The sequence below is a fragment of the Camponotus floridanus genome, unplaced genomic scaffold, assembly GCF_003227725.1.
Source record: "Camponotus floridanus strain SB8 unplaced genomic scaffold, Cflo_v7.5 scaffold32, whole genome shotgun sequence".
NCBI lineage: Eukaryota > Metazoa > Arthropoda > Insecta > Hymenoptera > Formicidae > Camponotus > Camponotus floridanus.
This window is the reverse complement of record NW_020229459.1, coordinates 961,727-978,936: the sequence shown is the minus strand read 5'-3', so window position 1 is coordinate 978,936 and position 17,210 is coordinate 961,727. Positions and strand designations below refer to the sequence as shown.

At 31.2% G+C, this 17,210-nt stretch overlaps 2 protein-coding genes across 2 annotated transcripts; both read right to left on the bottom strand.

Annotated features, from left to right (window-relative positions):
* Window positions 1-2,811: 2,811 nt before the first annotated feature.
* Window positions 2,812-6,293, bottom strand: LOC105250772 (arylphorin subunit alpha). The gene is made up of 6 exons (XM_011257039.3): window positions 5,997-6,293; window positions 5,178-5,508; window positions 4,677-5,092; window positions 4,282-4,598; window positions 3,613-3,971; window positions 2,812-3,539 (listed from the first exon to the last, which is right to left on the bottom strand). Exons 1-6 carry the CDS (start codon window positions 6,213-6,215, stop codon window positions 2,944-2,946), a joined length of 2,238 nt encoding a protein of 745 aa, XP_011255341.2. The 5' UTR covers window positions 6,216-6,293; the 3' UTR covers window positions 2,812-2,943.
* Window positions 6,294-10,589: 4,296 nt separating this feature from the next.
* On the bottom strand, window positions 10,590-17,102 carry LOC105250773 (WD repeat-containing protein 43). Its single transcript, XM_011257040.3, has 6 exons — window positions 16,825-17,102; window positions 13,962-14,459; window positions 12,434-12,890; window positions 11,380-11,683; window positions 11,005-11,252; window positions 10,590-10,927 (listed from the first exon to the last, which is right to left on the bottom strand). Exons 1-6 carry the CDS (start codon window positions 17,023-17,025, stop codon window positions 10,752-10,754), a joined length of 1,884 nt encoding a protein of 627 aa, XP_011255342.1. The 5' UTR covers window positions 17,026-17,102; the 3' UTR covers window positions 10,590-10,751.
* Window positions 17,103-17,210: the final 108 nt, after the last annotated feature.

Sequence of the window (17,210 nt, the reverse complement as noted above, 5' to 3'; positions counted from 1 at the left end):
TGCGCGAATTTGTGGCCAATCACACCGCGACACGCAAGGGATCCTTGCGCTTCGCGAAAACGCCGTATCGATATCATAATTTGAAATTCTACAGCCCGATTTTCGCTGAAGGCTGTATATCCTCCATCCTCTGAGGATAGCGCTGGCCGGGCTCTAGAGTTGCACAAGACCCAAGACAAGACAATAAAAATTCGTAAAAACATTGTATTGGTATTGAAAATTTTCAAAAATTTAAATCTTATCTTGATCTTGAGTGAATATTGGTAGCAAAAATCTTGTCTTGTATTGTCTTGTCTCGATTTTATTAATTTTTCATCTAATATTAGAAAATTATTTAAATAATATTTAACATAATTTTTGTAATATAATTTGAAGTAATTATTACTATTGTATTATATTTTAATTATAATTATTACTATGTAATCGATATAAATGCCGTCTATTTATATAAAAAAACATTTACTGTTTCATGGAAACCAGAAATTAATAACTATTTATAGGCTCCAAGGGAATGTGCAGATATAAATATTTTGGAGTGGTAAAAAAATCAGGTTCATATTTATCCCACATTGTCAAAAATGGCTCGAGACATTTTAAGTTCAATTATCTCGTCCGTGCCAGTAGAAAGACTTTTCTCAATAGGAACTCTGACTATGTCAAAAAATAGAACCAGATTACAAAGTAAATCTTTAAAAGCACTAATGTGCATCAATTCCTGGGTGAAATGCTCTTTATAATGTCTAAAATTTGCGAGTTTGATTTCTAATTTATAAAAATGTTATATTATATTAATATTAAATGTTTTTAAATTTATGAATATAAATGTTTTTATTGGATAAAATTTTTTTAAAATCGTATATAGTGATATTTTTTTCATTTACAAATATAAATATTTTAGTTTTTTTGGGAACCAATAATCTTGACAAGACTAATAATCTTGACAGTCTTAGTCTTGATATTGTCTTGATAACTAATTAAAAATCTTGTCTTGAAATTCAAAACAAGACAAGACAATATCAAGACTAAACTTGATATCTCGTGCAACCTTACTCCGCTGGTCTTTGGAGTGAATTCCACCCTTGACTTGACTGTCCTGCTCTTCGGACGTTGTCTCCTCTTTCGTTTAGAACGTTGGTCACGGTCGTCAATCGCGGAAATTCCTCTTGTTTCTCTTCCAAGAGGTTCGGCGGGATGCCCGACATATAGTATAATACAACAAAAATGCAAAAAAAAATTAAAAACGACGTAAAATATAATAATGGCTCGCCTCTCCGGGGATTTCGATACGGCTCCTGTAAAGATTTCTTTGGGGCGGATAGACGCACGTCGGGACGACAACGTCACACTGTAAACGGCTCATTTAATTAATATAATTTTAATAATATTTTAATAATTAATCAATATAATTATATAATAAAAAACAAAATTATAATAAAAAATAAAATTATATAAATATATAGGATGTCCCAGTTATCTTCCGTCATCTTTCAAAGATAGATTCCTGGGATCATTTGAAGACGATTTTTCCTCAGCGAAAATGTCAATGAAGGCCATCATTTCTTGCATGTTCTCGATTTTTGTCATCATATATCTTTGCAATTAAGTCTTAAATTAAAACTCAACCAAAGTAAACTCTATTTAAAATTAATCGAAGAATGTGGTTTTGTTAATATTTTATTTCTACGAAGCTTAGTTTACGAAAAACCCCTTATTTCCAATCACTTATAATTCGAAAATTATTAATGTCTCGACATTTTCGTTGAGGAAAAATCGTCTTCAGATGATCCCAGGAATCTGTCTTTGAAAGATGACGGAAGATAACTGGGACATCCTGTATATACAATTAATATATAAAATTATGTATGAAACTTAGAGACACATTATATATAATAGTGTGATTCTGTCGGTTTATTCCCTCTCGATTATTAATATTACATATTAATTATACATCATCTACTACCACCGTCACTTATTACAACAAAATAATATTCTTTAAGTATTAAACTTGTCAAATATTAAATCATCGCTGTCATTGTTTTTAATGTGAATTTATTCTATATTTTAACGTATTACCAGATTTTCATATATAATATATAAAATTCTAGTAACACATACACACACATTGCCTAATTATTGAATCCGCTAAATATTATTATTTTTTTCATAATCATTTAATTTCCAAAAATGACATATAAATTCTTTTCAATATATATTTTCAAAATTTAAAAATTTAATAAAATTATTTTAATAAAATTTAAATTAAAATTTAATAAAATAATATATAGAATAAAATTTAAATTAAACTTTTATATAAGACACTTTTGTCAAAGATACCAAATATTATAATATGCAACATATAATTGATAATTAAAATTATTAAATTAGTAATTAAATTTTATTAGAATAATTTTATTAAGTTTAAAAATTTAATAAAATTATTCTAATAAAATTTAAATTAAAATTTAATAAAATTATATATAATAAATTATATATAATAAATTATATATAATAAATTATATATAATATATAATAAAATTTAAATTAAACTTTTATATAAGACACTTTTGTCAAAGATACCAAATATTATAATATGCAACGTATAATTGATAATGAAAATTATTAAATTCGTAATTAAATATATATAAAGATAATAAGGAAAATTAATATAAGAAATTTAAGCAAGATTTTTATCGCTATTTATCGTTATTTTCGCAAGATATTTGTAAAGTACGCATATTATTTGGAGTTCAAAGCACAAGGAGAGGAGAGACGGATTCGCATAAATTTGAATATCTTTCCTCACGGAACACATAGTTTTCTCAGCATGCTTTATTGAAAGAAACGTTTTGATTCACGTACCACATTCGCGTGATACAATATAATTCCAATTGGCAACTATATAATAACCCTAAAATTTCCTTCAAGGTAACTTAATTCAGTAACTTAAAGGTTCATCGTATTCTCGTCCATCGTATCCTTCATCCTATTCTCTTTCAACCAATTCTCGTTTATCGTATCCTCGTTCACCCTATGCTCTTTCAGCCAATTCTTGTTCACCGTATCCCCGTTCAGCCTATCCTCGTTCACCCAATTCTCATTCATCCAATTCTCGGTTATCGTATTCTCGGTCACCCTATTCTCGTTTACCGTATTCCCCGGTATATGATAGATGTACACGTCCTTCATGAACATGTTTGGCGTGAAGAACTTCCACGGATGCATCGGTTTGTCGAGCGGGAAGTCGAGCGGTTTCTCATCCATCGTCAGCTTGCCGAAGATTGGCAACTCTACGCTTCTGACGTTGCTGCCGTCGAGCTTGCTCAGGTAGAAGAACATCTTGAAACGCATCCCTTCAGGCTTGCCCTTGGGCAGAACCAGGCGCTCGGGTAGAGTAAAGAACTTCTCGACGTAGGTGAACGGCGCGCTGCCACTCATAGCCCTCTCCAACTGCTTGTAGAACGTGTCGCTGGACACCAAGTCGGGCATGGTGAAGACCGAGTCTGAGCTGTGACGCTCGATGGTGTTCGTGCCTTGTCTCACTGAAAGAGCGAGCGTGAAAAAAAAAATAGAACGAAGAGGAAGAAGAAGTCGTTAAGTTGTACCAAGACTTACGCGTCACTTCAAAGTGATCCATTTCGAAGAAGTATTTGTAGAACTCGCGAAGCTGCGACACATCATTTCCCCTGATGTTGTCGAAAGCGGGCCCGAGGAAGATCTTGAGCACGGCTCTGGTCTCCTTGTCACTGTTGACGGTGAAGCGATAGGTGAACGGCTTGTGATTGAGGCAGTAACGGCGAGCTTTGACGCGGAATCTCATTCCCTCCTGGAAGCTCTCCACGGTAAGAGCATTGTTGATGACCGTATCGCAATTGTCAAAGTAAGTCACCAGCTTGTCGACATTGACGGATTCGAACCTGACGCCTGGGAAGATCAACTCATCCTGGGTATGGTGCGGCACATTTTTCTTGTATCTGCGAAAAAGAGAGAGATAATGTCCAAGAGACATCTAAAAGACGACTTAAAGACGTCTTAAAGTCCTCTAGACATCCTTAAGACATCTTTTGGCCTCTTTGTGCTGTCTGGGTTCCCGGCAAACACCAAGCAACATTTATATAACTATTACATAACGGTTATATAACTGTTACATAACACGTGACAGTTATATTGCTGAGTGGGAAATTATAACTAACAGTTATATAACTGTTATTTAGCGTTTGCTGGGTTAATTAAGAATCCTTTATGTGATTTCAGGGAAATGAAGAAGAAAGCACGCGTACGAACCTGAAGAAGTACCCCATAATCCTCTTGGTTAGCCGATAGAATGCCGGATCTCTCACGCTGGTGCTGTAGCATTGGAGAGCACTCGGGACTACCTTGTTCTTATTTTTGTAGTCAAAGTTGAAGCCGAGGATGTCGCGGGTCAGAGCATCGTACATTCCATAGAAGCGTCGGTTGCACGAATCCACGTTGCCTTCGATCAGATTCGCGAGGATGCTCAAACCCTCGGGAGTGTAGATGTTGACTTGCTTACCGTCCTTGTCGTGAACAAAACCGAGATCGACGGCGTCCATGATGCGCTTCTCCAGAACATCGATATCCTGTTTGGGACAAATTTACGAATGAAGGAAAGAAATAAAATAATCGTAGCGCAGAAATAACGAACGAAGTGACGACACCTTCAGATGTTTGTATTTATAAAATGGTACGGCAGTGTAGCGAGAGCGTTGCGGTATGACCATTCCATTGTTGTACGTGAGGATCGAATGGAAGCCCGGATAGAAGGGTTTGTTCCAGTCAAAGTCCTCGATATCGCCCAAGTCATTGGAGATGCGTTCCAAATAGTAGCGATTCAGCAGCTGTTTGTGCTTGAAATAATAAAACTGACCTCGGAATTGGGCCGGGATCTCGAAATTCTTCACGCTGAACCAGAAGGGCATCACTTGGCGGACGTAATAGTAATAAGCGTTCAGCCCAACGTCCTCCATAAAATAGTCCAATTTGTAATCGTCGAGATAGGGTCTGACCAGGTTTCCAGAGTAGTTGGCGTGGATCACGTAGCTGTCGCCGTTATCCACATTGGTGGGCCTAACTCCTGCTTGCACAAAGAAGACACTTGTACGCTAGTTTCATTAATTTAATGTTAATTAACGCTTTTATAGGATCGTGATATGACTTACCGTGCATCATCTTGATATCACGAGCTCGCTGGATTACGTTGTTGTCGAAGAACAAATTGGGATATATTTCATAGGGAGCAGGCAACTTCATGTGCTTGCAGTCAGGACGATAGAAGACAGCGGTGGTGAAGGCGGATGTAAAGACGCCATCGTTAAGGTGGAGACGCGCCCAGCACGCGGTCTTGTAGAAAGTCTGGAAGTCTTTAGCGCTGAAGAAAAGCTTGAAGACTATCTTCACCTCCTCGCGGTGTTCCTCGTAATATGGCGAGAAGATGGCATTGCGACTAAGCACGCCGCTTTTGTGCAGGTGCAGGAAATCCTGGACGTTCAACTGCGGAAGAAATGGAAAGAGATTAGTGAACAACTCGCAAGTATATAAAAATTCGAAGAAGAAAGGACATCATGGGATTGAGATCCTTCAGTCTTTTGTCAGTTATATAACTGTTATAGGGGTTTGCTGGGTAGTTTGGATACCTTCTTCCAGCTTGCCCATACAAATATTGCGATGTTGCTGCAATATTGCTGCAATGTAACAACAATGGCCTATAGGTATCCAGCAAACACCAAATGACAGTTATATAACTGTTAGTTGTAATTTCCCACAACTGTAACATGTAACAGTTATATTGTTGAGTAGGAAATTACAACTAAAACAGTTATCCCACATAGCATGCATATCCAAAAGATGTCCAGAAGGTATCCAGAAGATATCTTTGGGCGATTAGACATATTCAGGTTGTCCTGTTAATGTCTTTTGGACATAGGATGCTATATATATGATGGGATATAAATGTTACTTGGTGTTTGCTGGGTAGGTACCTTGTCATCGTACAAGTCGATGTTGCTCTCTATGTTGTAGTCGCGGCCAATCTTATGGAATTCCATATCGGTGAAGATGTTTTGCTTAACGAAGAACAGCAGCTCGTAGAGCTTCTTCTGCTTGTGGAGGAAGTCCAGGTCGGCGGTTTTGCCGGTGATGTGCAACCCCTTCGATGTGCATAGCGCCATGAGCGCTAACAACAAGAGCTCCTTCAGCATCGTGCTTAATCTTCGATGTCTTCAAGTCTCAGCAAGTCTCAGCTACCTTCGCGAGTCGACAGAGGAGAATTGTAGCTGATGATTGGATTGTTGCCGGCTTTTATACCGGTAACATTGTTTTTTCGCCATAATCAGCTGACCCGAAGTCGCGACCTGTCCAGACCTGCCCAAGTTTTGTCTGTTTTCTCGCTCTTTATCTTTGTGTATCACGTTCTGATCAGACTGATCAGACTTTTGCTTGCGACAGTAATCGGAGAATTGGACAGTTCGTTACAAAATCAATGAGAAAATCAAATCATCTCTCGCTCTTGACGCAATAGTAAGAGATCATTGAAAATTTTTATTATATGATGTTTAGCAATTCAATTAAAATGATCCACAAACATCATCGTCACAGAAGACAACAACATCTCACAAAATGAGAAATGGCATCCACAGATATTTTAATTGAAATTTTGTTTCAATTCTTGAAACTGAAAATTTTATATAAAAAAAAATAATTCATGTACTTTTTCCATTTAATATTTTGACATGTATTGAATCGAATGAAATTCTGCTTGATCAAAATCTATTTATTATTGAATGAAGATTAAGCATTTATCATATTACAGCAATAATTGATTTTTACAGAATTTCAATCAAAAGGTGATTTAAGAGGAAAAATTTTCTAGACGTGTGAAATCCTTCTTTTTTTTTTTTTTTTTTTTTCTTCTTAAATATCCAATCATTTTAAATGCCTATCGCAATTTAAATTTTATAATTTTGTGATTAAATAATGCATACAATTATACACGATGACTACATCGCCCCTCATGTAATCATATAAAAATTATATCAATCAAAAATATACAACAAAAATCGCTTCATCTTCATGCCATGTTTGCTTTTCGTTATCTCAATATTTTTCGTGTCTTTGTTTTGCTTTGTAGGCGTCTAATATGATAACGGTAGATTAGGACGATACCTATTTTCTTGGGTGAAATTCCTACAACAACATGATTATGTTAATAATAAAAGAAACGAAATCGCTCTCTCGACCTCACAATAGTAATGGTCTTTATCATTCAGATATATAAAGCATATTTCAGGCTCATCCTTTTCCTTCTTACACATTCTCTCGCAAATCTTTATTTTTCTTGACAATATGCAATCGATAAATCTTTTATAGCTCTTAAAAATCTATAATTTTATAAATTATGCTTTAGAAATGCTAATATATAATTTTATTCTTTATGCAATTTAAAGCAAACTTTATTAGAATTTTTAATTCAGGATTAATTTCGATAATATAAAATTTTTTTACTCATTCAAATTACGTTATTCTTAATTTAAGATTAAATAAAAAATTAAATTAATCAGTTACATTAATTTTAATCTAAAATGTAATATATATTATGTACATGTATATAAATAATATATAATATTAGATGGAGAAATCATTTTAATTACAAAAAGTGTTAATTATTTATTTAAAAAATAATAATATCAATTATTAATAAATTATTAGTTAATGGGTAAAGGAAATTGCTCTTTTTCTTTAACGAATCTCAAAAATCATACAATATTCTTATTCTTTTTAAGTTGTATATTGCTAATTAAGCTAATCAAGATTACAAAAATATTAGAAATTTTCGGTAAAAAATAGTTTTAATGCGAGATAAAAATCTAAGAATATCTGAGAGAATAATTATTTACTACATTTCTCTGTCTAATATTTATATTTTATTATTTATATTATATTATATTTATATTATATTATATTTATATATATTATATTTATATTATATTATATTATATTATATTATATTATATTATATTATATTATATTTATATTAATATTATATTATATTTATATAATTATTTATATAATTATATTAATATTTATATTATTAATATTTATATTATTTGTATAATAATCACAAAAATACAACAAATCATACAATTCGTACATCAATAATTATGCACAATTTTTTTTAAAGAAACAATATTAAGTAAATATATGTAGGAAATAACAAACATGAAAAAGATGAAAAAGTTTAATAATCTCGAGTCAAACAGATCTAAAAGTAAAAGTAAAAGTTTAGAATTTGATAAATATAAATCTGCAAACACGAATTACATAAGAATATCAACAAGTTTGAATATCATTGATTTCTTCATAAGAAGCTAAATTCTACTACCAGTTGGAAAAATAATCAAACAGATTTGTAAAAATTTAAAATTTCTGCTAAATATAAAATCCACAAACACGTGATTTCCATAAAAATATCAACAATCTTGAATATTTACTTCTTCATAAGAAGCTAAATTCTATTACCGTTTGGAAAAGTACTTAATTATAAAATGGTGTTCAACTATTCTGCAATAAATCATCGATAAACAAGACACTGAGAGAGGGTATTTATTTCTTACAAGTCGGAATATTTAAGCATGTGTTCAGCAAATTCATTATAAACATATATTCTCAATACACATACTTGACACGCGACATTTTATATCGCTCGACCGGCCGGTCTTCAAGTTCATCAAGTTTATCGAGTCTTCTTGTCGAAATTCGATAATTATGTGTCGGCTGATTTAAAGTCTCCGTAAATAACAGAATTTTGCATGATAATACACAAGTAATCTCCACACAGTTCGAATAAAACGTAAACGAGATTAGGTGAGTGATATATATTTTTCTACTACATTTTTCGTAATTGTATCATTAGAACGATGACGATATTAAATGAAAAAAAAAATTAAAATAATATAAAATACACAATGATACACTCCTCTCCAAGATTTCATTTCCAAAGAAATTTTTTAATAAAAGTATATTTTAATATCTCTCATCTGATTTTGAATTCTGGACACCTGGTAAAAAATTTTTTAAGTATTCCATGTATTTCTGTGAGCATTAAAATAGGAGTAAAATTTTAACTCTATTTAAAAAAAAGCAGGGTTGGGTAATAACTAGTTGATTAGTTAAAAGTTAAAAAAAAAGTTAAAAAGTTAATAATTTTTAACTCAACTTAATTATTTTAAAAAGAGTTAACTTTTAACTTTAACTAGTTATTTTTAAAACACATAAACTTATTAACTTTCCCCCTAAATTTATTTGATGAGTCATATTATTATTATTTAGAGTAATCTAATTTTAAAATTACAATCTAATTTAATATAAAATGAAATAATGCTTTTCAAAATTTTAACTTTTATCTTAACTAACGTTAATTTAATCTTAACATAACTTTTGAGTTAATTTTTTATTTGTATAACTTTTAATATAACTAAATTAATTTTTTAACCCATTAACTTTAACTTAATTTAGTTTAAAAAAAATATAAACTTATCCAACCCTGATAAAAAGTAATAGCAAATAATCACAATTTTACAAAATATAATAAATTTTTTTTTATATTTATCGTACTGTGAAAAACGCTATTGGTACGGATTCGATTTATGATCACAAAATATTATCGAAAGTTATCTGAAAGTTATATAAAACAGAGGAAACATTACGTGTAAATATGTTCTAAAAAAAGAAATCGATACTTTGATACAAACAATACGACTTATACAAGGACTCACGTATTATAAATCCTAAATTTTATTTATAAAAATACTTTGATTCTTTTTATTGTTATATTCATATATCTTTATTAATAAACCGATAGATATTTTATAATAAAAGCATTACACTTGATAATACTAATTATTTATTAATTATACAAGCATGAAATAATATACTCATATTTTATTTATCGTGGAAAATTGCGTATACAATGATGATCGTTATAAAATTATTAAAGTATGTTTTATATATAATTTGGCTTTTTTCTTAGATCCATTTCGCATAACAGTAAAAATAAACGTTTCTACAAGAAAAAAAGAGTATATTTTATACAGCATTATACAGTATTACATTACACAGTATTACAGTCGTTCTCATCAAGGATGACAGACAAAGCTGTTACTGAAAAGAATCATTGTAATATAAAAGACGATACTCTGTTTATTTTTTTTTCTTTTATTATTAAAGTTTATATATAACGTTGTTAATAACAACTGCTCCAACAAGTAAAAATTTTTAACAGAATAATATTACCAAGAGAAATCATTTCTGGCCAATATACCACTCTTGGAACAAAATTTTTATCATTTTATTAATTTTACTTTATATCTCCTTTTTCTCAACAAAATATTGGAGGCATCTTTTTTAATGATTCTTGTATTACAATTTAATTCTTCGACAAGAAACACAATTATGATATTTTTTAGATTTGTTTTAAATAAATTATAATATATATTTGTGACAAAAATCAATTTATAATTTTATACATGTCCATATAATATAAAAATACTTATATAAAGAATTAAAGGACATACATATACAAAAAAATATATATCAGTTATATGCACCATATAAGATTATAAATGAATTTCTGTCTTGACATTGTAGCAAATTGCAAATCGTTGGAAGTGGGTTTGCGGCCTTCAATGAATTCATGATTAAGTAATTTATTCTGTCAATTAATCAACTTGATTGAATATTCAACTATGCATAGAATCATTGTCATCATCCACATCATCGATTTCGGATTTAATGCTTTTGATGTCTTCTTCATCTTGCTCATCTTGAACATCCTGATCCGACATTTCTTCCCAATTATCGTCGGATTCGCTGCTCAAATCAATATCGTCTTTGTCAGCACCTTCATCCGACGAATCTGCATATACATTACATTTTTAATGTAATAATGTTTATTTAAATCACGAAATTTTTTTGAATTATCAATAAACTAACCTGGATCTTGATAAACGAGCAAGCTCTCCTCCATGATGTCCTTATTATGTTCCTCGTTAGCTTGAGATATTTGTCCCGTTATTAGGGAAACTCTACCTCTTAATCTTTGTACAGCCGTCAAGAGCATTAATTTTGCATCGATAAAACTTAGAATAGGACTGAACGCTTCCGCGATGTCTGGTCGCGACATCAAGTGCGCCGCATGAGTTGTTATCAAAGCTTGCAACCACATCACCGCAATTTTACTCCTAAATATAGACGGTTCAATTTAGAAACGAAGCGAAATTAGATAGAAATTTTACATGGTCTCACGAAAAACAAAGATTTTGGAGAATTTATACGGAAAAAAAATAGAGGATAACAGAATATAATTACGCATATGTTTTGCCTTGCAACATAACGGTCAATTCCTTAAGCAACGGCGCTATTGCTTGTACTGGCAATTTCGCGATGGTATTACGAATTACAGTTTCGTTCTTTGTGAACAACACCGTCGCCAAAATGGTTTTATCTTTGCTGTTCAATGCTTGCATTAATAATTGTGTATTGGCTCCCTTCGACGGTACCCTTCCTGATGTGTTCCCGTCTGTATCCAAACTAAGATTCTCTAATCTATCTTTCAAGAGTAATTGAGAACCTGAACTGGTCCTATTTCTTTTCAATGTCGCGACTCCTACTCCTGTAACAAAAATATTTCCATATTTTTTTCTTATCTTTATAATATTCGCTATCTTTTATGCTTGTTCATTGATTCACATATTGTAATTAACAGTGTTTGCTGTAGATAATTTCAAAATTATCTAGATAAAGAAAAATCCGTAAATTTATCTTAGATGAGATAAAGATGATTTTGCTTTTACTTAATTTAGATGAAAGTTGAGATAATTATTGCGATAATCTATATAATTATTTAGGTATTTTTGTTTATTTTAGAAGACTATAAATAAATCATAAACACATATTCTTTCTCTTTTCCTAAAGAATATTTAAATAATAGCAAAAAGGTATATAAATGATATGATAAATATTTATTTATTAATTTATATTTATAATATATTTATAATATATTAATAATATAATAATAATATATTTATAATATATTAATAATAATAATATAAAAAATATATTTTAGATACTTTAGATAGATTTTTAGAAGCATGTCTGGAAAACTTTTTTGCATAATGAAAACGTCATCTTAGACAATTTTTAGATAAGATGACATATATTTTTCATCTAAGATAAAGATACTTTATATTTCTTCATCTAGTTAAAGATAAAAATGAGCCATTTTTCTTTATCTAGATGATTATTTTATCTAGATAATTTTATCTAGATACCAGCAAACACTGGTAATTAACTGTTTACTTTTATAATAAACTGTAGAGAGGAGAGAAAAAATAGAAAATATAATTATATGCCAAGATGTTACCTGGTGCAAGATATTCAACGTCTTCTTCTATCGAGGTAGGTTTTACTTTAGAAACTGTCTCTTCTTTCCTTTCTTTTAATTTTTTCGTGTCCAACTTTTCCGATCTAACTAAACATTGTATTTTGTCCGAAAAATCGGGCGTAACTTTCTCGAACGTCAAGTTCAAGTGACTACCATACATCAACAATACTTTTTCATCCTCAGTTAAATGGCCTGCTAAAATAGGAATCTGTTGAACAGTTTCTTTCTGATTGACATCAGCTGCAACCGCAATGTTTAGAGATGGTTTCAACGGTTTCGTGTGACCGTTTGGTTGATACTTGAACAATTGCGCTTGACCCGATCGAGTAGTACCCAATATAACAACTTGTTGCGATTCTTCCACAACAATTGTCGAAATGGATGTAGCTTCGTCTTGCAAGGATAATGTTGCCATCGACGTTTTGTCATTTTTATTCTAAACAAAGTCAAAAAGCAATTTAATTGTAAAATTTGCATATTTTATAATATTCAAAATTGAAATCTTCAATTAAATCCGAGATAAAAATCCTTGTAATATAATATCAAGAAAGATTTAAGTTTTTATTGCAATTTTTTTTTACTTTACTTTTGCAGTGAAATTTATGTTTTTGTATAAGTTAAAATTCTAAGCTCTGTTTAAAATTATTTAAAAATTAAACTCTTGTTATATATATGCATTCCAACAATTTAATTTCAAAAACTTTTACTACATTGTTACTCTTGTAGGAATTTTTCTCCTTAAAATCAGGGTTGGCAAAAAATTTATCTTTTTATTTTAAACAAAAAACACTGTTTTTTTTGTTTAGAACAATGTTTTTTGTTTTATTTGTGTTTTTAAGTAAAAAAAACATGTTTTAAACAAGCAAAAAATACTTAGTAGCTTTGATCTGTGTAAATATTTAAATTTTTCGCTAGCGTTAAACTGTAAATAACGTTGCCAAAATTGACAACGCTATTAAAAATATGAATAATAAAATAAAAATGATAAGATGGATATTATTTTAGCAGAATATTTATTTTTGGATATTAAATAACAATCAATACAATAAAGATTACTTAGAAGATATTGACTGACTTTACATTTTACATTTTAGCATTTTAAATTAATAGTACATAACTCATAGCAGGTCAGTAGTTCTAAAAAAAGTTTTTCTTTTAAAAAGAAGAATTGAGATTTTTTATTTTTCTTTTATTTATAATTTATGTTGAGAGTTAAGCATGAGATTACTTAATAAGAATAGGAAAGGAACCAAAGTATTATATATTAAATACTATTAGCTAGAACTTTTTTTTAGAACTACTGACCTGCTATGAGTTATGTACTAGTAATTTAATATGCTAAAATGTAAAATGTAAAGTCAATCAATATCTTCTAAGTAATCTTTATCGATTTATTGAAATTAAATCAAATCAAATCCTTAAAATTAAATCAAAAAAGACCCATAACATTTTATATAGTAGTTACAAGTCATATATGTATTGGGAAGTGAAATTGAATGTAATATACCTTGTCTAACGACCATACAGAGAGATAACCGTCCGCGCGAGCACCGCTGATTAGGTAACAGGTCGAGTCGTCTACTTTTATCGTATGAAGAAATATGACCTGATTGGCATGTCCGGTAAACGTGCGAATCAATTGTCTCGTCGTCAAACTCCACCACTTGATTATCCTCTCGGCGGACAACAAAGACTTGCTATTAGCTGGGATTGCCAGAGCTGTGACTTTTGCCTTGCCCGATTTCCATTTACACTTGATTCCGTTCTCTTGTAGATTCCATTCGACAATGTGACAATCGTCGGCGGCAGTGATCAGTCCGCTGCACGTTGACCAGGCCATCGCCGTAACTGTGGACGAATGACCGTTCTCCAATACAACGTTGACATGAGCGGTTGCTACATCGTACAACATGACTTTCCCACTAGCCGAACCCATCGCCACCACAGGCTTGTGCTCGACATCCTCCGAAACTGATTTTTTTCTGCGTCTTTTCCTCGACGATGGCTTGAAAGAGACATTAAAGATATATATTAGATACTTGATAGAAGATATATCACATACTTGATAGAATATATATTAACTGTATAAGTAAGTTTTTCATTATTTCTTATAAAATTCAATATTTATTAATAAATTTTACGCGTATAGTTTAATTATAAAAGTAACTCCATTTTTCAGCACTTTTTCCAGGTTTCAAGTAAATTATAGATTCTGAATTGTTAGAAAGTCTGGCGTTTACTTGCAAATTTATCATCAAATTCAAGTCAATTTCTTATTTCTTTGATATTCTAAATTTTTTATCAGAGCACGCATGGATTGATTGAAATAAATAAACCTAAAAGTGCTATGTCTAATGAGTATACTTGGGACAGGCAAATCAATCTAGCCAAGTTCCAATAATATCCTGTTGATCTATTCTGCGCTGAAACCAAGTATAAAAATTTAACTGGATATTTCTCTAAAGAGTTATCTAAAGATTATCTTTCTTTCCAAGTTCTTAAATGAAATAATAATAACGATCAATAATTACTATTTTATAAGATTCAAAATTCATAGTCCAAATCACATCTGACTGTCTTGCTTGGTCTCATGTGACAAAATTTATCAAGAGTATATTATTAGAACTTGCTGAACTCTTTTGCTCCCAGCCATCATATTCACTAGACATGATGCCTTCAGGCAATTGTAATTAATACGATACTTTGTCTAAAATTTAGAAATATCAAAGAAGTGTGAAAATGAATTCAGCACAGAGGTAAAGACTAGACTTTCTCTAAATCTGAAATCTTACCTGAAAAACAGACAAGGAAGATATATGTCATATATTAAATACTTGATAGAAGTATATAATAACTGTATAAGTAAGTTTTTCATTATTTTTTATAAAATTCAATATTTATTAATAAATTATACGCGTATAGTTTAATCATAAAAGTAACTCCATCATTTTTCAGCATTTTTTCCAGGTTTCAAGTAAATTATAGATTCTGAATTGTTAGAAAGTCTGGCGTTTACTTGCAAATTTATCATCAAATTCAAGTCAATTTCTTATTTCTTTGATATTCTAAATTTTTTATCAGAGCACGCATGGATTGATTGAAATAAATAAACCTAAAAGTGCTATGTCTAATGAGTATACTTGGGACAGGCAAATCAATCTAGCCAAGTTCCAATAATATCCTGTTGATCTATTCTGCCCTGAAACCAAGTATAAAAATTTAACTGGATGATATTTCTCTAAAGAGTTATCTAAAGATTATCTTTCTTTCCAAATTCTTAAATGAAATAATAATAACGATCAATAATTACTATTTTATAAGATTCAAAATTCATAGTCCAAATCACACCTGATTGTCTTGCTTGGTCTCATGTAACAAAATTTCAAGAGTATGTTATTAGAACTTGCTGAACTCTTTTGCTCCCATCATATTCACTAGACATGATGCCTTCAGGCAATTGTAATTAATACGATACTTTGTCTAAAATTTAGAAATATCAAAGAAGTGTGAAAATGAATTCATTACAGAGGTAAAGACTAGACTTTCTCTCAATCTGGAATCTTACCTGAAAAATAAAGAAAAATGCTGAAAAATTACAGAGATTACTTTATAATTTTTATTAAACTGTACATGTGTGTGTGTATTGGTCTCATGGCAAAATTTATCAAGAGTTTGTCATTAGAACTTGGCTGAAGTCTTTTGCTCCTAATTCACTAGACATAATGCCTTTAAATAATTATTTATTTCAATCAATACGGCGTACTTTGTCTGATGAAAAATTTCAAAATTCTGATGGAAATATCAAAAAAACAAGAAAAAATCATCACAGGGACAAAGATTGAACTTTCTATCAATCTAGAATCTTGCCTGAAAAATAGAGAAAAATGTTGAAAAATTATGGAATTATTTTTAATTAAATTATACATGTATAATAAATAGAAAAAAATGTTGAAAAATTATGGAGATTATTTTTAATTAAATTGTACAGGTATAATAAATAGATATTAAGAATAACACACTGAAAATAGTAAAAAATGTATTCCATCAAAAATAGTGGAAAACTTATTTATTATACATTTAATATTTTCAAAGTATTTTTTTCCTTTCTATCGAAATTTAAAAATTATTATGGTCACGAGATCAACGAGAAACTCGCTAGAGATCCCGAGATACGCGAGCGCGCGTTTTCAACCTAACCTCAACGAGACAATGAGTAAAATAAAAAAAAAGAGAAAAAGGACAACGCAAAAGCGTTAATAGGGATCGGGGGAGGATCGTGAGGTCGAGAGAAGAAATAAAAATTTGTCGACAAACGAAGCGTAAAAAGAGCGAACGAGGGTTTCGTTTATGGAGCACATGGCGTGACTTACTGATGCGTTGCTCGCCGATTGCTGGCTCACGAGGACCCATCCTATGACGCTGCACGGCGAGGATAAGTGCTGATTGGGGATGTACTCGTGCCTCAACCGGCTGCTCGCGGTCTCCCAGATCCTCAGTTTACCATCGTTGCCGCAATACGCGTAATATTGACCGTCCGGAGAGAAGGCGGAACAACAGGCCTTGCTCGCCATCTTGCCTCGATAAAGTGTACGAAGGTGTGTGCGTTTGTCAACCAGCACGAGCTCTACTCGTGGTGGTTTCTATTCGACGACACAGACGTCGTTCCCCGTACAGCACATTACGGAACATTATAGTAAGGCCGGGTTTGGGGTAATTTAAATCTCAAGCTTTAAGGCTCGGTTCCACAACTCGAGTT